The sequence below is a fragment of the Falco biarmicus genome, chromosome 1 (assembly GCF_023638135.1).
Source record: "Falco biarmicus isolate bFalBia1 chromosome 1, bFalBia1.pri, whole genome shotgun sequence".
NCBI classification, from domain to species: domain Eukaryota; kingdom Metazoa; phylum Chordata; class Aves; order Falconiformes; family Falconidae; genus Falco; species Falco biarmicus.
Genome location: NC_079288.1, coordinates 74818861 through 74841492, shown reverse-complemented (window position 1 = coordinate 74841492; position 22632 = coordinate 74818861). Strand labels below are relative to the sequence as shown.

General features: G+C 45.8%; 1 protein-coding gene across 3 annotated transcripts in view; it reads right to left on the bottom strand.

Annotated features, from left to right (window-relative positions):
• SLC2A9 (solute carrier family 2 member 9) overlaps positions 1-18957 on the bottom strand; it is a 105546-nt gene extending 86589 nt beyond the window's left edge. For 2 of the 3 annotated variants that reach the window (XM_056350546.1, XM_056350553.1), the window contains exons 1-2: positions 12179-12305; positions 8409-8507 (exon numbers count right to left, since the gene is read on the bottom strand). In XM_056350546.1, coding sequence (XP_056206521.1) covers positions 8409-8507; positions 12179-12259 — 180 coding nt within the window. In that variant the 5' untranslated portion in view covers positions 12260-12305. Of the gene's footprint in view, positions 1-8408; positions 8508-12178; positions 12306-14173; positions 14260-18882 lie in introns of those variants that run through there. The other variant, XM_056350561.1, reaches the window with a different exon arrangement.
• Between the last annotated feature and the right edge of the window lie 3675 nt (positions 18958-22632).

Sequence of the window (22632 nt, the reverse complement as noted above, 5' to 3'; positions counted from 1 at the left end):
ACCCCAAAGAGTGGTGGTAAATAAGTTACATCCACTTGGTTGCTGGGTACAAGTGGTGTTCCCCAGGGCTCAGCACTGGGGCCAGTTCAGTTTAAGGTCTTTACCAGCAATCTGGATGAGGAGATTGAGCACACCCTCTGTGAGTCTGAAGACAACACCAGGTTGAGTGGGAGAGCTGATCTGCTTGAAGGCAGGAGGCTCTGCAGAGGGACCTGGACAGAATGGAGCAATGGCCCGAGGCCAAGTGTGTGCGCTTCAACAAGGCTCAGTGCCGGGGCCTGCGCTGGGGTCACACCAACCCCACGCAGCGCTGCAGGCTGGGGGCAGAGCGGCTGCCAAGCTGCCCAGCAGAAAAGGGCCTGGGGCAGAAAACGGCCATCTGCATACGAGCCGGCAGCGTGCCCAGGTGGCCAGGAAGGCCAAGGGCATCCTGGCTTGTATCCAAAACCGTGTGCCCAGCAGGACCAGGGCAGCGACCATCTCCCTGTACTTGGCACTGGTGAGGCTGCGCCTCGACTACAGTGTTCACCTGTGGGCCCCTCAGGACGAGGAAGACACAGAGGTGCTGGAGCGTGTCCAGGGGAGGGCAACGGAGCTGCTGATGGGTCCGGAGCACAATTCTTACGAGAAGCGGCTGAGGGGACTGGGGTTGTTTAGCCTGGAGTAAAGGAGGCTCAGCGGGGACCTTCTCACTCTCCACAACTACCGGAAAGGAGGCGGTAGCAAAGCTGGTGTCGGTCTCTTGTCTCAAGCAACAAGCAACAGGATCAGAGGAAATGGCCTCAGGTTGTGCCGGGGGAGGATGACAGTGGCTGTTGGGGAAAATTTCTTCACTGGAAGGGTGCTCAAGCATTGGAACAGGCTGCCCAGTGGAAGCGCTTGAGTCACCATCCCTGGAGGTATTTACAAGACGTGTAGAGGTGGCACTTGGGGACACGGTTTAGTGTGGACTTGGCAGTGTTGGGTTTATGGCTGCACTTGTTGATCCCAAGGGTCTTTTCCAACCTAAATGATTCCATGATTCTAGGTTCCCTCCACTTGGGACCTCAGGTCCCCATCACCTCAACAAGAAGCTTGACACAGAAAGGGACTCTGGGGCACAATTCCCTCCCTCTTTTCACCTCCAGAAGGCTTTGGACGGGAGGCCCATCAGATGTACAGTCCTGCACATGCTGAACAGACAGAAACACGGCACCCATGTCGGTCTTGGTGGATATTCAGCAATGCTAAAGAAAGCTTTTGAGCTGTCTGGGTCTCAGGGCGTGCACTCATGCAGTACAGGCCACGTTTCTGGGAAGCAAGATGCAGCACGCTGTACAGAGGGCTGTCCTGAACCATGGAAATATCTCAGGGGAGCGGAGAGACGCGGTCCCCGGCATGGCCTCTCCAGCTCCTTCACGTGCCCTTGCAGGGGGCAACTTGGTAACCAGAGACAGGAGCCGCCGGATCTTTCCCACCTGCACCAGGGACACAATTCGCATTTGGCTTAACCGTCAGTGTCTGCAGGGCTCAGTCCTGCCCCGCCAGAAGGAATCCGAGAGGAGCACAGGGAGGAGGAGTTTTATCTATTGCCCAAGGGCTCCTAGCTCCTCTTTTCAAGACAGCTCGAAGTCAGACCACCCGGCCCAGAAAACTTTGCACCTCTCTACATAAGTCAGGGACATCCACCTGCAGTCCCCGTCTTCATTTCAGTTTTGGGGGGTGTCTGCTCCCTTGGTCAAGAAGCCCCTGGGGACTTGCTCCCGCCAGGCTGCTTTGTTCTTGGTGCGATGCCCAGGACCCGTTGAGTCGGGCGGTGGGGACGAAGGCTGGAGCTTGCTGGGTGGGTGATGCTGTCCCAGCGGCTGTGACATCACTGAGGACGTGTCACAATGGGAGCTGTCTTCAGGGACATCACCAGGCAGCCCCACTGCAGTTTGCCTTCGGCGCTCGGTGAGTGCAGCATGCAGGGGGAAGGCTGGGCTGGGTGGGGGACGGGGCAGATGCCCAGGGCCTTTCTAACCCAGAGCGAGAGGCGAGCCCCTCAGGGCAGGGCACGGTACCGCCCTCGGGGCTGGGGCAGAGCTGCTGGGGGCTCCCGCTGGGGGCAGGTGCCCAGAGCGGCTTTGGGGATGGGACGCGTGCCCGTGGCTCCATGGGACGCTGTCCTGTGGCAGGGATGGGGCCTCGGGAGACTCTATGGGGACAGCCCGCGGCTCCCGCCGGTACAGTGCTCACAAACCCTGCCCTTGCTCCCTCGCACCTCCATCACCCCCTCTCCTACCGGCCCCCAGCTCCAGCCGGCTCCTGCCCCGCTCCCCCAGCCCCGCGCTCCCTCCCACCCAGCCCTGCTCAGCCCCCTTTTCTCCCACCTCCTCTAGGCCATGGCTGTGACATTCACCCTCATCCTGGCTATACTGGCCATGCAGCCCACGCAGAAGGGCCTTCACCACAGAGATACGGCCACGGACGAGCGGATGCGGCAGCGTAAGGCCTATCTGGATGAGCAGACGACTCGGGTGATGCAGGAGGTTGACCGGAGCTGGGGCACGTTCCTTCCCGCGTTGCAGCAGTGGCCGCTTTGGACTGTTGCGGGGGCCCTGGTGCTGCTCGTTAGCGTCTGCTGGCTGGTCAGGAAAATGAAGCTTGCCTCTGGCAGCCGCAGTGAGCAGGACAGAAAGGAGGATGACAGGGAGGAGGAAGACCTCCATGGTGCACACAGCGGTGTCAGCTCTATGGCTGTGCCCACCCCACCGCCAATGCAGGAGCTGCCTGACACGTGCGAGGCCCTGAAGGAGCTGGTGGGTGACCTCCTTAAGGTCTGCCAGATACTGTGCAAGAGGAGTTTCATGCCAGAGCTGTACCCAGCCACTGGGGAGGAGGGTGCCCATGAAACCTGGAGTGTGCACGGGAACAGCATCACCTACCACCTGCCTGTGTTCCTGTGGCCACCCCCCGGGCACTCTTTCACCCTGGAGCCGGACACCACGGGGCAGCTGCCAGAAGAGCAGCCCAACATCCGCGTGGGGCTGGAGTGCGTGTGCTTGAGGCAGCAGCTGCTGGGAGACACACTGTGCTTTCTCCACCACCCCGAGGACCAGCTGCCGAGGGACCAGAGGTCGCCCCTCCTCCACACCCTCTGCACACACTCCTGCCTAGACGTGGAGAAAATCGTCTGCTGGACCCAAATGCTAGTAAAAACAGCCTGGCTGCTTTTGCCTGAGTCGCGCCACTGCCAGCTAACGCTGCTGCCCTCCTCCCAGTCCTGCAGGTTCCAGCTGACAACCGCCTCCAAGATGGACATCTGCACTGAAATGATTTTTGCGGTGTGGCAGGACAGCCAGGCTGAGCCTTGAGTAGGCGGAGGGAGGCCAGCTTCACCAGCAGCACGCCACGGCCAGAGAGCCACGCTGCTGTCGAGATGCTGCTTTGCAGGCACATGGCAAGGCGCACCCAGCAGGACAGTTTCCACCTCAGAGGTCTGCAGCTCTGCACCCATCTCCTGGTGGTCACAGGCTTTTCCACCCGTGCCTGCGACCCTGAGGATCTCCTCTCATCTCTCAACGGTGGGGCCCGAGGGACAACTGCGGACACTGGCACAGAGAATCTGCTCACCCCAGAGACCGCCTGGGGAGTGCGTGCTGCAGCTCTGAGCAAGCTGGGCACGGACATGACACCGCCCGAGGGGAGCTCAGCATCACCGGCGTGTGGGGAATGTCCGCCGGTCCAGCTGGAGATGCCACTGCCGCTGAGGCTCCTGTTATCACCTGTAACAGCATGGGACCACCCATCCTGTTGGAAAGAGCTGTCTGAGTGTGCCTATGGAATACACTGGATGCTCTGTCTGGGTGTCCGTTTGCAGCTTGGCCTGTGTGTCTTTTGAAGAACTCTGCAGTTTCACTGCACATTTCATTGACTCTTTGGGCTCAGCTGTCCAGCCAGCTTTTAACCCAGCAAAGAGTTCACTTGTCCAAGCCACGAGCAGCCAGTTTCTCCGGGAGAATGCTGTGGGAGACGGTGTCAAAGGCTGTGCTAAAGTCCGGGTAGACAACATCCACAGTCCTTCCCTCATCCACTAAGCGGGTCACCTTGTCATAGAAGGAGATCAGGCCAGTCCAACGGGACCTGCCTATCACAAACCCATGCTGGCTGGGCCTGATCACCTGGCTGTCCTGTACGTGTCATAGGTATTAAATTATCCTGGGACAGGACTCAGCAGTATAAGCTTAACACTACATTTTCCCTGTTCAAACTAGGAATTTCAGACTTTAGGTATTCCAGCCTTGGACACATGGACTATTCAATTTGAGGACTTAGTTTGAAACACCACCTCTCCATCTGCAAAGTACCTAAGAAAGGTAGAGGTAGAATGTACCACTTACTGTCTTCCTTCTATCAAGTTTCTATTAGGTCTGTTATGCCCTCTATTGAAAGGAGGACAGGGATATTTCTCCCATCCTATCTTACATGTTTCTATACAAACATATATCTATACAGACAGAAAAAAGCATAAAAAAGAAGGAAAAAAAGTCAAGCTGGTGCTTAATCCATTTAGAAGAATCTCACAGTAAAACTCCAAATTAATCTGCCATTAAATCAAGTACATACAATAAATACATCTTATTCTTTAACATCAATACTCAGACTATATTTAGATTTGGATATCTTCTTATTTATTTGAAGTTCATTTCTGATACTAATAAATACTAAAAGAACACATTTTTAGAACACTATTAGCATTTCTTGCTAATGATAATGGCTAAAAATAGTATGCAAATTATTCTCCCCTTGTGTTACGACTAATTGTCTCAGCATAGCTTTGTTATTTACAAGGAGACATAAAATAACTGCAAATATTCAAGAAAAGAAAGTACAAACTACTACAGTCAACAGTAGCAGATAAATGTGCTGGCATGTACCTCACCGGTGTCTGGATTCCCATTGCCAAGAAATGGGAAGCTAGTAACACATACGAGTTTTGAGAAATTGCACATGAAACATACCAAATCCACTGGATCTGAATCCACTAATTCTGTGGAAAGGCTCCTTTGGTATTTTAATCAGTTGTCTGAACAACACTAATGGCATAAAGCTGTATACAAAAATTATAGCCCCTAACCAAAGCCTACAAGGAATGGTAGCTGACTGATACCAGTATCTCATTTTGGGCTGCCTCAGCTCATCAAAGCACTAGTGCTGGGGTGGGAAATATAGATATAAAAATATCTATGCCTTATAAGTATAAGGGATATATTTTAAATACAGGAGAACATTTTCCTTGTCTTACCCATAGTTATGAAGGTTACTCACACACAGAAACAGCTACTGAACTGGCTGATGTAGCACTCTATACATTTTTGCAAGAGTCTTACCTTCCCTGTATCAGCTCTAAAAGGAATGCCAAGCTGCAGCCACCTGTGGGAAGGGGGCAAGCACCGCCCGGCAGTCAGTAGCAGGGACTTTGCTTCCCATACAGAGCACAAGGCACATCGTTGTTCTACAGACCTTGCCCGCAGTCAGTCCATGAAATGAATTGTAGAAATTCAGCTCAAAAAAAGACAGCTTCAATTGCATTTGTCTACTGCCAAATGCTCCCATATGCTTTTAACAAATTCTTGTAACTCTTTGAACAAGCTAATGGAGGCTTCTAATGCTGGTTTCTCATGTTGTCAGGTGCTATGGGCAGGGGGAAGCATACCTGCGGTGGGTCACTGCTCTTTCCCACAGAATAGCAGGGGGCTGAGTGCAAAGCAATTCTGCTCTGAGCAGAGCTGGTGCAGTTTATTCCCTTCTTGCAACAAAAAGGAAGTTGGACTGACTCCATGTTATGAGGTCACCTGCAGTGAAGTTCACTGGTGAGAACTGCAGGGGTACTCCCCTGTAATTTGATGAGCTGGCACAAGTTGCCACACCAAAAGGAAATGTACACATGAATTTACAAACAGTTCTTCCAATGCTTCAGTCATAAATGAACTTCCCCCCGCCCCAGCTCAGTCATTGTGCTGATATGTTCAGTTCCAGGATCCTGGAAACATCCCATATTTTAGTCATTATCAACCATTTATTCAATACCTCTCAAAGCATCATACAGTCCTTCTCTAAGGCTGGAGAAATTTAGACATCAAAAGGAACTGTAGTGAAGTAAATGGGGGCAGCAGATATCCAACATCCTACAGAGAGATGCTCATACAATGCAAGCTGTAAGCTGCATGTCACCAGAAGAAGTTATTTGTCCTACCAAGTTTATAAACGAAACTTAGCTCACAACTTCTAGGAATTACTGCATTCCCAATATAACCTCTTACAGGACTGCTGTTTACAGGTGCTCCCCTTTGGTCTACCTCAAGTCACCTCACATCGCTATTCCCAAAGGGTCGCCTTGCAGCAGACTGATTTGGTGACATTCAGGGGGAAAACAGATGGGGCAGAGGTTCCTTTTCTTGTGCTGCAAGAAGCACAGCTTTGGTATAGCTTGCTCCTCCCCACCACGGCTACCAGCAGAGCCCAGACTCTTCCCTTCAACCTAGTCACCACAGCTCTGGGGACAGGGACAGGAAGGTAGTCTGTCCTAGGCAAATGGATGATACAGATTAACCCTGGGACTAGAGGGGGGACCAGATGCCACACTGGTATTTTGCTCTTGAACTACACAGCTATGCATTCCCTGTCAGTAGGACTATTCTTAGCCCTAGCTAATGTGTGACAACATGAATAAGACAGACATAAAATGCTCAAACACTGAAACACCACAATGCAAAAAGGAGGACTTCATGCAAACCTGTCAACGGTATGATTGAAGCCATTACCACAGTGCCCGGTTTCAGTCCAAAATCAACAGAAAAGATTTCAAGCAAAAATGGACAATCCTGGAAGCGTTACTAACCACAACGCCTGGAATTTAGCATTTCTCATGGTATGGTTGCACCTCCATCCTCCCCACCCACACTCTGGTCATCACTATAATCTATCAAATGGCTCAAACCTAACCATTTGAGTGTTGCCAAAGAGCGCATCCTGTCATCCTTTCTTTCCTTTACTCCCGCAGAAAGTGACAGGATAGCCCTGACTACCAGGACAGTCCATTTTTTAAATGGCACTTAACACTTTAGAAATCAGATAATTCTCACCCCTCTGTTGACAGTACCGAGGCTGTGCAGGAAGAATGTCTACCATCAGAACAATCAATACCATTGCTCACAGAAATTCGGATTCCTGTTGATTTCTTCTAACCTATGTTTATCTTCTGACGAATGCGAGGTGAAGTGATACCCAGACATGTCATGCTAGAATAAATACCCAGTTTGTCCAACCCTGTGTTATTTGTACAAAAAGGACCAGGAACTTCCAAGAAAATTCCCAGAAGTTAAGAAGGGGGCAATTAGAGCTTCCAACAGAGTAAGCCTCTTCCTAGTTCTTCGGGTCATCAGTTTACCAAATAAAATACACGTATGAAACATCATTAAAAAAAAAAAAAAATCTTCTTTCATTATTTGCATAAATATTGTATCCATCTTTAATTTAACCAACCTGCATAGGTGGAAACCTAACCACACGGTTTCATAAGAGATTTCCATAAAAGAAGGAGCTTAGCTTTGGAAAGGAACTGTTTCACAATAGCATTTCCACAGTTAGTTCCCAAAATTTACTAGCTACCTTTTCAAAATAGTGTTGCTTGCAACCCCACTGAATTGCTTACCTATGCTATGGTATATGCTTACCTATGCTATTACCCATTGCTATGCTTGACTGAATTGAGGATCTCTAGACAGCCAGTGTAAAACCCAAATGTTCCGAGTTCCGTTTGCGATAACTGATATTTTAATGAAATTCCCCCAAATACTGCACACTGATTTCACAGTACTCTATTCATCAAATCTATTCCATATGTTGCAGCCAACAGATGGTCAACACAGCAGTTTTGGACTCAGAACTAAACAAGGCATCACCACGAAACACAGAAGAAGAGGCCCATTATTTAAGATGATGCCAGAGGCATTATTTATAATGTCAGTACTGTGGGAATGAAATGTTGTGCAAACTTCCAGAACTGAATGAAGTGAACAGAAGTTGCTGAACATGTGCATAGAGCCACCAAGTACTCGCTAGTCATAAAGACAGACTATTAAAAATACCTTCTGCAAAAGTGTGCAAGAAGATTTAGTATTAAGTCTGGGCTTAGGGAGAATGAGAAGCAAACCACGTGCACTCTCTCACCTCAGCAGCAACATTTAGTTTCATGACAGCTACTGCAATTGTGCAAAACCCTCATGGACAGCAGAAAGAGGTTTTCAGGCAAAGGAAAGTTAACATATGAGATTTAACCTCTTTTACTACATCAAGATCATAAAAGCAGCATGTTGAGGAGTGCACACTAGCTGGACAAGGCTGCCCTCTACTGATACTAAATTGCAGTTTTGTCAGCCACTTACCGTTGCAGGAGCGTTCACCACTGAGAGATTGTAACCATAAAGAAAAGATGATCCGAAAGCACCAGTTAAAGAGGCAACAACAAGACTCCCAGACCAATTCTGAAAAACAAAGAAAGATGCAGCTGTTGTTAGTATACTTTAAATTAACGTGCCTCAGGTTTTAAACACTCTTTACACTATCTTGTATAGCTTCTGCAGGCATATATCCTTGCGGCAAAATAATACCCTGAAACACCTCCCCTTGCTGCGATGAGGAACAGTAAATTTGAGTGACAGCATCTCAGTTAACGTTTACCAAGGCATAAGTGAACATCTGAACTTCTTTCAACCTCACAGATTTTTGTGTAAGCAACCCAAAAAGTAAAATGCTGAAGAAGCACATTCTCAGGAAAGGTAACTTGGCAACATAGCACTAATGCAACAAAGCAAGTAGTTGTATATATTTGATGCAACAGGTCCGTGGGTAGACCTGACTTCTGTGAAAACCTGTCAGATCGTGTGCCCCCCAGTCCCGTGAGTATAAAGATTAGTGAAATTGTGACCAAAAAAGCAAAATTATGCCTACAAACTAGGTTTTGTAACCCAAATGCAACTCTCCAGCAGCAATTTGCTGACACACACACACTCTCTGGTGGAGATGCCATTTGCCCTTTTCCCCAGTGACACACCTGTACTTCTCCCTCCTCAGGTCTCTCCCCTCCATCCCCCTCATCCTGTTTTTAGCCCACCTATGCTAACAACTTCTTCCACATTAGCTGTTGAATAAAACGTAGGACTGCTTTTATTTGACAGATTTTGCATTTTCAGGGTCCTTTCCACCTTCCTCAGTATGACTTTCTGCCACTCAGTTCTCCTACTGGATTATCAGAGGGCATCAGAATTGACCGTTGCTATCCCCAAGAGATGTTAAAGTCAGTGTTTTGGTGGCTGGTCAGTTGTGAATGAAGTTTTGCAGATCATGGAAAACACCTCACTTTTCTTGACTTCTGAATGATAAAGTAGGTGGCTTTTTAACATGTTTTGAATAAAACAAAAACTGCTAAGAATCTAGAACTTCAGACACAGCTCACTGTCATTTTATGCCCAGCCTCATCACTCACTGAAGCATCAATCCTTTCTAAAGGAGAAAGGCCTGCTTGAGCAGGCTTAATAAACTCAGCTTCAGTTATATCACTTACAGCAGGCACAATGGGTTAATGAGTCAATAAATTCTGTCAGCTGCACAAAGCTGTATGTTCACTTTGGAAAACGAAGACGTGGAGCACGAACTAGGTTTTGTGTAACCAGCACATGGCATACAAGCAGTGATGATGGACTGAACAAGCTCCACCAGCATCACCAGCAGAGAAGGGCAAGTGAATGCACTGTGGTTGTTAGCATGTGCCAGAGCTGATGTTCCACACGATCGTTGTAGGCTCACTATGACCCATGAAGAAGGATGAGATTCTCAGGTGCCAGGGCAGAGACCACAGTGTACAACCCAGCAAAAGTGGGGTGCTCCACAGCTGCCCTGTGGAGCTCAAAACAAGCCCTGTGGGATAGCTGAGTGTTTTTAATTTCTTCCACATGATGCGGGACCTTTTAAAGACATTATACAGTTCATTAACCAGCCTGTTTTCAGTCAGGTCAGGAGGAAGTGTACGAGGGGGGAAAAAAAGCCTCATTAAGAAATATATCCTGTGGAGTTCGTTACATAAGCCAAATACAATTTCTTATTATTAGCCAGCTTCTTAAAATGAACCTGCCACACACACACAGAGCTTTGCACCATTACTTTGGTAGCAAAAAGTAGAAATGTTGACATAGGACTTTATTTAGCTTCTGGTGATAACACCTCATATTAGGTGTCCATTATTTCTCTATTATGTGCAAGTGTTCCTACACTTAGCAGAAGCTGCTACTACTTTGAACTATTAACACTGAGAATATTCCTGGACGTCTACCAGGCTGCTCCCAAAGGGTTCACAAATGGTAAGTGCAAGTTCACAAGTGCTGTGTGGTAATGTTGACGCAATATTGCTAAAGCGCTCTACTCTAACAGTGTTAGACCCATCAGAAAAATCCTGCAAACAGAACAATTCAGATCATACAGTGTAGTGGTTATTAAAAACTCCAGTGAATGCTTAAACCTCTCAGCGCTGGCAAATTATATGCACATGTGGCTAAGTGGAAGCTAAGGCAGGACAAATCACAAAGTGCTGCCAAATTAGAAAACTCCACATCTACTTTATTTTAAAATATCGCAAATAACCTACTTCAATACCAAGAATTTTTCAAGTATACAGCCCTCTGCAGAAAACCTCAGACTTAATCGATTCACAGTTCACAGTTCTTGGAACACGAACTTCAATTTCTCCATGACCTGTCTCCTCATTCTCCTTATACACTATTTTAAATATTTGCTCAGGCTTCAGCAACACCAGATAAAAGATGAAAGCATAATGAAGACAGAATGCAAAAAAAAAAAAAAAAAAAATAAAAATCTGTTGCTCAGACAAATATTAACCCTGTGACAACGTTAACAAAAAAAAGGAAAAAACCACCCCCAAAAATCCAATGTGTTTTACAGTGACCAGGAAACAAGGTGGCAACCACGCCTCCTTTATAGGTGTTCCTTGACTTCACTGCCATCCGTGTGCTCATGCGTAGCAGCCACCAGCGCAAGGGCAGGTAGGTGTGACCGCCACCACAGCAGTAAGTGTTCAGGCAGGAAAGTTGCATGTCAGTTCACAGCAAAGACCTCCAGATACCTGGGAAGTGCTTACCTGTGAAAGTCCACAGTTTTGTTCTTACCACAGATCCCAGGGCACCATGCTCTACAAGATGCTTTTGCCAACTCCCATCCCAGCTCAGCATACACTGTAACATCACTGTCAACTACGATAAGTCTTAAATTGTCTTTTTTTTTTTTTTTAAATGTATGACAGTTCGCATTTTGGTTTTCAAAACACGGTTTAGAATACTGTACTTTGGTTAGTTATAAACCCCTTCTCAGCCATAAGGAGTAAACATTGCACGCTCCTACGTGGAAGTTTTAATATTCTTAAACGGATATTTCTAAGACTCTCTACTGATATTGGGAAGCTGGAATTGGCGCACCTTACTCGCCACCCTTGAGGAGATGCAGCTGTAGGAGAGCAGCAGGTACCCCAGCACCGTTAAGCCCGGAGAAGGGCCGTGCCGGCAGGTGCGCGCGCGGACACGGGGCCCCGCCGGCTGCCCTGCCCTCGGCGCGGCGGCGGCGGGCGGGGAGCCGCCACCCCGCTCGCCCCGCGCTTGCCCTTGCCCCGGGGACCGGCCAGTCCCGGTGGTCTCGGGAGGCAGCGGGGGGGCGGCCGGCGCCCCCGCCCTGCTCCGCTCCGCCCGCGGGGGCGGCTGCTCTCCCCGCGCAGCGGCGGCCGGCGCTGCCCTCCGCCCGTCCTCTGGGTCCCGGCGCGGCGGCCGCGGTATTTTTAGCTCTGCCCCCGCGCCTGCCCGCCGCCGGCCTCTCTGCACCGGCACCAACAACTTCCCGAGCGGGGAAGGGCTCGGCGTCGCTCCGGCCCCCCCCGCCGCCGTGCGCCAGCCTCGCCGTTCCTCCCACCCCGCCGCGCCGGGAAAGGACTGAACTCAGCCCCCACCCCGGTTCCCCGTCCCCCAGGCGCGGGCAGCGCAGGCCGAGCTCCCCGCCCTACTGCCCGCTCCGCCGATGACACGCTGCTGAAACGGCGACGGTCACCTCCAAAACAAAACGGCCCGGGGGAGACGCCGCGCTGCCCCGCGCTACTTACGCTCCTGCCAGCGCGGCGGCGGCCGCCCCCCTTTCCCCGCGCCACCAGCGTGGCCGCCTCCGGCCCCGCCGCACGGTCCATGCCGCTACCGCACGTGCGCAGCGGCCGCGCATCTCCGGCGGGCAGCGCGCGGGGCGCAGCGGGGGCGCGGCCGCGGGAGGCGGTGGCCGAGCGGGGGGGGCGGGGGGGCGCCTGGCGCTCGGGGGTGCCCGGGCCGGCTTTGCAGCGCCGGCCGCGGGGGGAGGCGGCTGCCGGGGGGGCAGGGAGTCCGTGCCCGGCGCACGCCGCCCCGGGGTGCGGGCGGGACGCAGGGGTCGGAGGAGCGCGAGCTCACCTATCTGCCTGCTTGTACGTAACTTCAGCAAATGTGCGTGCCCGGCGCCGTGCGGGTGGTTTCCTGGCAGGACCCTTCCCTCAGCAGGGATTTACCCACCAGTGCGGGGAAATGTCACGATTGAGTGTCCCTCACGGCCTTCCACTGAGTGGCATGGGGGCTGGGGTCCACGGCTTGGAGTGGGTGGCTGCCGCGGCTGCGGTCTGGAAACCTGGGCTGCCTTTCTGTAGGCGAGACGCTAGAGTAAGGAGGGGAAGAGTTTTCCCGTGTTGCCGAGGCTGGCAAGTGAAGATACCACAAGCCTTGTAGCCAATTAAGACGTTAACCGCACGGCGCATGGATGTATGCCATACTACAGCTGTGTAACAGATGGTGATGAGACACGCTACCTGCGGAAGGTAAAAGCTGCTGCTATTATTTTTGAAGGTACCTATTTGCAAGCATGGGCATCTTGGCCTCCCCAGAGTTATACTACACCTTCAGGTTGGCAGTGGATGAGTATTAAGTGCATAAGGAACTATTCCCAGCTGGCTGCGGTTAATATTGGTGTAAATCTGTGCTGTTGCCACTTCTGACAGGCTACGGACCTCACAGCTAGCTTAGAGCTCTCAAAGCCACAATAAGTAATGCCGTAAAGCACTGCAGGTTTGAAAGCAGTTTATGATGCAGCAACTTCAATATGTCGTTGACTCAGATCAAGCTGAGCAGTATTTGAGTAGAAAGCCAGATGCTACTCATTAACATGTAAAATTATTGTACTTTTTGAGAAATGTCATCGTAGATAGGTGATCCAGACATAATTTGTAATGTCTTTGAATGATCATAAGCAGTAAAAGGGTCAAGTCAGGAGAATCAAGCCTCTAAAATGCATGGAGTGTATTTGAGATGAATCACACACCTGTATTTTATTTAGTTTCATTTAAAATTGTGCAGTGCAAGTAGTTCTGTTAGTACTCAAATACAAATAATATGTCTGCATGTGATTAATGCATACATAGTTTCTCACCTTAACACACTCCCATTTTTTGACCTTTTACAGCTGCTGTTAGGAAGTTACAGAAACTAAACACACGCTACTCTCTATACCCCTCAAATTTTCATCCCAGAAGCCTCCATTTGCTCAAGTCTCCATATTCCTATGGAAAGAAGCATAATTTTGCTCTTCTTGCGCATGTCAGAGCAGAAGGGCAAAAAGGGGAAGAACACACAGCTTTGTGGGTTCTTGTATAAGAAAGGTATCAGAGACAAAATCAAAGCTTTTCTCCACAGAATAGATCCTCCAAAAATTTCCTTCTGAAGGCACAGAAACTCTCCTTCAAAATGTTACCACTGCTCTCAAATGACAGAGTCCCTCCCATAAAAGGGAGGCTTTAGTCAAATCCTAAAGTCAGGTAATCCCAGTATGATTTGCCTAAACCCTTTTTTGGCTAGTTTAAAAGTAGACATACATGTTAAAGAGAAACACAGGAGAAAATGAGAGTCCTGTGGTACCAGGTGCAGTGCAGGTACCAAAGGCAGAAAGGAAACAGCAGCATTCCTGCGTTCAAGACACTGAGCCTGCACCTGCAAGTATTCAGATAGGTTCCAAAAAGTTATTTTCTGCCTCCAGTCCCCAAATAGCAAACAAATGTGTTGACAGAAGGTTTGGGGAATTCACTCACCACTTTTTTCTTCACCACCTTATTTTCTTTCATCTCACCATTGCTTTGCTGTTTGCTCTCCATTCTGTTACCTCGTTAGGTGATAGCTGAGGAAGAAAAGAGGGAAAGTTGTGGTACTGTTCAGCTGATGCAGATTTTCTTTTTTTAATAAAATCATAAACCCGACCCAGGAAGGACTTGACAAAGCCTATAAGAAGTCTAGCTACTCCCTTCAAAAGTCAGATCCTCATTCAGGAAGGCATTAGCAGCACCAAATTAGCAGCAATCGAAACGTACATGCTAACTGTGTTTAAGTAGTCTACTCAGAGGGCAGCATGCAGTAGTTCCTAGCCCAACTAAAGCGTGAAGGGGAAAAAGCTGCAGTATCAGGCCCTTCAGTGAATGTGCTGTCTCTATTAGAATAGGAGCATCAGACCCATTGCAACTACAAAAGGAGTTTAGATAGTCAGGTGGAACTACTTTACTATCGCTGGGTTGCAGCCAGGACATCTGGATTAATTGGTGGTGTGATTCTAATGATTATTAGACCTTATAGTAGCTGGGGCATTGCCTGAATGCATTTGCAAAGGAGAGGTCCATTTATTTACTGCTCTGTATAGAAAATTCTTGCCTGAACATCCCCTTACATGCTTTAATAATGTTAAAGGACATTTTAATCATCATTTATTAAGAAACTAAACTGATTTCTGGAGTTCCAAAGAGGATGGATTATCTGTTATTTACACTGTGCTTCTTTGTATAGTCTTGGGCAGTCCATCAGTCTGTTCAGTTCATTTGGAATATGGGTTACCAAGTTCTTCTATCTCAACATCTTCAGATGACAGCACATTTCAAGATCTTTGCTTACTTGGTCATTATGGTATCAGTAGATCCAATCTTGGATGCAAGTTGTCTTGTAGACAAGAGTCTACAAGATAGCGAGCTATATAATACATGGGGAGTAACAGTCAATTTAGTGAAACAGCACATTGGAGTGGAAATTGTGTTGAGGCCATCACACAAACAATACATTTTCTAAGAAGAAATCCTGTCTGATAGAAGTACTGCCATTGGCAGTACTGGGGACATTATATCAAATGGTTCCAAGACATCAGGCTGAGCTTTTAAGTTAGAGAAGCTAGAGACATGACAGCATACTGTAAGTGCCAAAGCCAGAAAAATTACCTTCATCCCTCTTTACCTCCCAGTGCACTCAATACTAAAAACCTGCAAACAACTCCTTTTACTCTGCTGCAAAGGGCCTTTGTCAATCCCTGCTAAATTGCTCTTCTAAAAGAGCTTTCAAGGCAAATGTATTTCACTTTCTAGGAGAGATGCTCAGTCTCATCAAACAGTTCACATGTCTCATATCACATTTAACAAGCATAGCAAAAAATAACATCAGACTGGCTCACTGCAGCTCCCACATGCTATACTGTATCTCATATATAGATAATGTGGATAATTAAATTAACGAAGGTTCCAATAAAGCACAAACAAAGTGTGATCAAACTGGAATTTAAGAGCTTACAAGACAAATAATGTATGGGGCGTAGCACTTGAACAGACAGCACAGGCTCAGTCAAGAACAGTCTGCCAAGCATCTAAAGAGACATAACGCAGCCTCACAGCTAAGCCACTAGGCAAGGATAACTTGTATCTACCTTCCCTCACGGCATTGTTTTTTATATGTCTGATTCTTTGTCTTGTTCTTTGAGCCATCTTTAAAATGCTCTTAAGATATGTCTCCTGTGTCTGGAAGGTTTAATTACTAGCAGTGCACCATCTGCAGAATTGTTCAGACTGAACTGTCCCTCCTGTTCCACTTGTTTTTGAACATATCCACTTGACTGTAGAAGAAGGCATGTTATGATATCCAGGACAGACATTCAATGTGATGCAAAAAAAAAAAAAAAAAGAAATCTGGGCTGAGGAGGGAGTAGAAATCACTGAAATCCTGCATGGATTTGTCAGTATTACTTTTGTAGTCTTACTGACTTGTGTGCAGGGAAGAGAGACATGATTACAGCAAGCAGGAACCCGGTCTTCAAATTGCAGTGTTTAACAAAATCTGAAGAAGTGAAGTTCCACTTAGGGGAATGAAAGTCTGAAATGTGCACTACTGCTGCTGCTAGCCGTTCATTGAAAGGTTTTAAAAGATGGGGTGGAAAAGTGTATTCCTTCCCCCTGAAGTTCATATTGCTAGTACCAGGTAAGTTGTTTAAATTGTGGATCCAAAAATATTCATTCATGATCCATTCTTTATTACGGAAGATTAGATCTTTCTGCTTCCTAGCTTCCACAGTTAGTCAGGAGGTGACCCATGAGTCAGGAATGGCTGATTTACGCCAGGCCAGGGGGCACCATCCGTTTCAGCATTATGATCAGAGCTACAGTTTGCTTACCTACTTATCCAGCAGTTTATTCAGCAATGAATGGGTTGACTTCATTAGTAGGACATGCAATCCGAGTCCTACAAATTGTTAGCCTTGGCAAGGATGGCTCAGCAGTTTGCGGAGCAGGAGCATTATGGCTGGCACAGCAAACTGACTTGAGGGAGGTGTGGATAAACCTACTGTAATCTAGGTAATCTAGGTTTGGTTCTGAACTTCTACAGAACATTCAGCATTCATTAACTGACGGCAAGTCAGGAAAAACAAAAGACATTGGAAAGCTGTTGTGTTCACAAGAAGCAAATATGCAAAGGGAGTTGTTTCAGATGAACTCAAATTTTAAATGGCCATATTTGTTATGTTAGATGACAAAATCATGAAGGAGTTGACCACCTCAGAAAAGCTAAGTTATAAGCCACAGTTACTAAAAAAAACCAAACCAAAACAAAAAAAGCAACCCCAAAAACCAAAATAAGAAGTGTATAAGACCTGGAATAGATCAATTATTGTTGTTGTCCAGTCTGACCATAAAGCACTGTTTGGGCCAGTAGCCAGTGAAGGCCCATTTGCCATCTTGTTCAGATGTGCCTGGACTTACACCAAGTCACTGGTCACTCCACCTAAGGCACACACAAGCAGGCTTCAGGCAGTTTATCAGCAATATAAAAGGTTATGCTGACAAAAATTCCTCATGATGGGCATATGCAGCTTCCATGTCTGTCTCCCGAATGCAAAATATATTACCTCTGTAGAAAGATTATGTCTGTGTCAACATTGTGCTACAATGGACAGGAAAATGTGTGAAGAGAAGCCCCCAGTGACAAAATTCACTTGTAATTATAAACCAGCACAGCCTCTCAGGAATGGAAAGGGACTGCTTTGCACTCCTCAGAGTAAACCTCTTTCAGGTGTAGCACAGAATAGTTTGGTATCTTTTAAATGGGAGAAAGACAAAAGAGAGACGACACTGCAGTATGGTGAATCACAAAGCTTTGGAAAACATGGTGGTATAAAAATAACTGAGACAGACTCAGCAAGTCCTATTTGGCCGTGGTAAACTGATATCTAATTGTACTGGAAATCGGTAGGTGCTTCAGAAGACCTTTATTGGTTGGGGGTTTTTTTGTTTGTTTGTTTTGTGGGGTTTTTGGGGTTTTTTTTTGTTTGTTTGTTTGTTTTCCTGATTCAGTACTAGAATTGTAATAAAAGAGGACAGAGGAGAAAAGTTCTGAATCTTACTTCTGTCCTGTAGCTTGTGTGCTGCTACCTTTTTTCCACTCACCTACAGCTGAAATTCTCCATGGGTGAACACTTGTACCTTTCAAAACAGGAGCTGTCCTTGCAATGTAACAGACAAGCTGAAGACCTCTCTGCTTGAAGCTAGATGCTTCTGTCATTAGTCTATCGCGTCTATTTCAATAAATGTGCTCCTCTCCCTGGTACTGTAAATCACACATATATACCCACACAAAATAAATCCACCATTGATTAATGAAAAGATTGATTAATGAGAGTATGCAGTGTGAAGAATACATTTCAAGTTTCTGTGTTGCCCAAATCAGGAACACTTTATGTATTAGATCTTGATTAAGTGACATAACTATCTGGTTAAAATAGGTGTTCTGGAACCCCATTAGAAACTGAAGGGATTACTTTCTTCTCAAGTAGTTCTGTTAAGCTAGATGTATTCTGGTGCAAATAATACTGTACTAGTCAATGTTTCTTATACTGCTTATGCAAAAAGTCAAACAGTCCCAATATTAAAATACCATTGCCGGAGTTAGGTGTGGCATGACTTTAATGGGGCACAGAGCATTTCTATGGTGCTGAACTATTTAGTAAGAGTTCTCAAATTATGTATTCTGATTCTTAAATTCTCAAATACTGTAGACCCCCCAACTTCCAGAAACACCTGTTCTTTTAAATAATCAGTTGACATAACATTAAAAAAAAGTATGTCGCTTTTTCCCTCTATCTGTGGCATCAGTCCTAAAGTGTGTTTACAAGGTGATGAATTATTGTACCTGGATTTCAGTATTCCATACAAGTCACAATCTGATCTCTTATACTGAGAAGGGGAAAGACTGAATTTCTATTTCAAAATTAAATGCTTTGTGTGGGTTTTAAAAATATAAACTAGGGGAAAAAATAAAGTTATTTTCCATAGAAATCTAATAACCAGGAGAGGATCACGGGAAATTATTTGCTTACAATTTTCACAAAATTGGTTTATACCAAGATAAATGTTCCTCCCTCCCTGAATCAAACCCTTGAGAACATTGCCAAATTTGAGAAGTAGCTCCAAAGTATCAAGTCCAATTTCCAGGCGCTACTCACCACTTATCCAAAGTATTCTTCACTTCCAGCGGTTTCTCAAGTTCAAAGCAGTTCAGAAGCAGCCCTTGTCAGGGTTGCTACAGCAGCCCACTTCTCTGAAATAGGGACAGTTAAATTGCTGAATTAAATTTAAAGCCAGCTTTAACTCTTTTATACCTTTTCAGAAGTAATAAATGATTAACAGTTAAACCAAAGCATAGTATGATGCTTTAGCTGGAATTCATGCAATAATTCTTTCCTACTCAACTGAGAACAAACTGCCTTGTATGGCTGCAATACCATACAATAGGTCTTTGTTTCAGTCACCACACAATGTGAAAAAGCTTTGCTTCCCACATTCAAACCATCAGACTTTTGAAATGCAAGTGCCTAAGGCTAGGACTCGCATTCATATACTCTTACAGGATTACAAGTGACCAGGTGGAGGAACACCCACAGCATTCCATGTACTGCAAAAGGCTTTTAACAGTGATGTGTTGGGCCAGTACTTGTGCACGTGAGACAGTGTGTGCTACTTGTTGGGAGTCACCTCTTCACAAGATTTTGAAAGACTGGGGCAAGACATACTGTACAGTAACAAACCTCACGGTATTTCATAAAAAGATTTACCTTGTCTACTCTTCTGGCTTTGTGCCATAGAGAGGAACTCCATAACAGTGTTGGTTTAAATACTAAACAAAACACTGGTCAGGACAAGGGTGTGGCAGTTCTGACTTTGCTTTTGCTATCAGTTCCTTACACCCCAGAGCTAAGCAGAGGTAAGAACACTCTTTGATGTGAAGAAGTATGCCCTGCTTTGGCTTTTCTCCGCTGGTGTATTGATTTCTTTGAAAATCCAACTTATGTTAAATTAGGGTCATCATTGTTTCCTCAAGGACCTTGGTAGCAAATTTAGTTGGATTTTCTGTAAGCTTGCAGACGATAAGCTATCCAAGATGTGTTAGGTAGAGAGGCAGTTGTACAGATGTAAGTTTGCTGAAACTGTAAATTCTGTCTAGGATTTGAAGTAACTGTGTTCTTTTAGGGAAGGTGGCATTACTGAACAAGCGATGCTTGGTTTGTATTTCAGGTTATGATTGTTCTGGCAGCTCCTATGGATCACTTTTGACCCTGTTCCATAAATTTCAGTGAAGTTCTCAAAAGATATTACCATCAAATTTACTTCAGCTAAATATATGCATCCTTCTTGGGTTACAAGAAGCTAATCAATGAAAACACCACTTTTGAGAGACAGGAAGTTCTCCCTAATATCCCCTAGCATATTTTATCTAAAAGTGTCTTTAGACTTGGCACCCAATATTTGATAATTAACATTAAAATAATAAAGTCTTGTACTTTAGCTCTCTGTAACACGGTAGTTATAAGACAATAGGAGATTCTCTTAATCTCTGGTGTGAGAGTGGGCAGAGAGGTGAGTTTCAAACAGATCTTGTATCTCAGATACAAGTGACAGGTGATGCCTTCCAGACCTATATATATTTTAATTTACATTTTAGATCATCAACATTTTAACGGAAATGTTCACAAATTCTAAATTAATGCAAAGTGACATCTGAAACCAAGATGCCCTACTACTTAGTAGCATCTGTCATTTGTGTAAAGGACTTGTTACTCAGCATGACCCACAATTACCATAAGGACAGGGAAATAAACAAGACAAGGCTATGAAGCTGGCACTGCTACATTATAGAACATGTTACATGTGGTTATGTAGGCTTTGGGAAGACGTGCCTGTTCAAAAAGCAGGAATTAATGATTATTGAAGAGCAGCCCATTCCACGCTGGAACTAATCTTTTCAGACTAAATAAAGCTACCTCTTTGTTCCAAGTTTTCCCAAGTTTTAGATTCAAGGTTATACATTTGTCCTGTATCAACCTGAGCAAGAATACAAAGAAACCATCCCAAGGGCAATTTACGCAGTCATGACCAAGCAGTAGGACAAACAAACCAAGAATTACTTTGTTAGACACCACAGCAGAAAGTAGCAAAGATATTCTTGGTGGAAATTATAAACAGAACAGAAAAAATAGAGAGAATCTTTACAAGCAAGGCTAATATTCAGGCAGCAGTCTGTGAAATTTTAATTTCAGGTTCAAGAATAATTAGGAGGTTGGAAACAGAAATGCTGGCGTAAATGTGGTAACCAGAGAGCATACAGTGTCTCTAACTATATGTGTGAATGCTTATTCACATGTAAAGATGTAGTTGGTTTCTACGCAGATAGGCCCCTTTGGAAATGTAGTCTCAAATTGCTAAGCCAAATTAATGCTTAGGTTTTGGTTATATAAAAATGCCCTGATCTGGCAAAGCAGCAGTATACAGTTTAGTTTTAAACCCAATTCCATAGGAAAATTAGTTATGTACATAAGTACTTCACTAGTGAAAGTGAGAACATCTAGCTTCTCACTTAGTCAAACCCTCAAAACTGGAATTTGGTGTCTTTCATGGCTGCATGTCTTGATGGAAATGTATTGTATTCCCAAACTGCTAAAAACATAGTTTTGAGAGAAAAGCCAGGACACTGACCATCATTATTAAGTAGTCTTATCATCTTAAAACCCTCAAAGTTCCCAATATGTAGATGTTAGTATAAACAGATCTAACAGATTGGGGTGGGGAGGAAGGAGGAACAAGAATATTAAGTGTTTAAAAATACGTTTTACTGATTCTTACAAAACAGTGCCTTGAATCAGCTGCAGCAGGGTATTTCCCAGTTCTTTGCAAGAAAAAGCAGTTAATAATTACCTTTTGCTGTGTGGCCATTAGTGATGTTTTAACCATTTTCTCTCATTTACACATGCAAGTCTGGTATGTCATCATTTAGGAAAAAAACTTATGAGCCATGCATTTAATGCTGTCATTATATTAGGGTTATTTCCAACATTACCTTCCATGTAGATTAAAGCTAGTTAAATCTTTGCCAAGTTATTTCCAGTGAAGTCAGTATAGCATCCACCTGCCATTTAGTAAATGTTGAATTAAATATTGACAATGAAAGCTTTTATATTGTAAGGTCATGCCCTGAGTTAAGACCAAAGCTGCTCCTGGGTACAGGTTCATTCCAGGTGGAAAGAAAACACTCTCAAAATAAATCTTGTTATAAAGGATTATGCCCCAAAATGAAGGACTTCTAGGATGGTAATTTTGGGGTCAATCCTGAAGAAGGCAGAGTACGCAGCACCCAAGTAATTTTTTGTTGAGCATTGGAGAATACTTTCAAAATTCCCAAGACTACCACATTTGAGCAGTTTCTACTGCTACTTGAGTAGTCTTTATTAATGCTGTAAGCAAGAAAACTTCTTCTCACCAGGGTAATAAGGGCTTCAGCCTTCCTCCTCTCTTAAGTGGTAGCAAAACCTGCTTCCAGCAGGCAGCTATACCCTGGCAGATGCATTCTTTATGAATCTTTTTCTAAAATCTCATTATAGGCATCAAGAGCAGGCAGACAATTTCTACCACAACTGTTTTTCCAATCAGCAGTCTGTGGTGGTTTGACCCTGGCTGGGCACCAGGTGCCCACCAAAGCTGCTTTGTCAGTGCCCTCCTCAGCTGGGCAGGGGGGCAAAAATATAACAAAAGGCTCATGGGTCAAGATAAGGACAAGGGGACAAGGGGGTCACTCAGCAATTACTGTCACAGGCAAAACAGGCTTGGGGAAAATTAGTTTAATTTATTACCATTCAAATCAGAAAAAGACCTTCCCCCCACCCCTTCCCGGGCTCACCCTCACGCCTCACTCCCAATGTCTG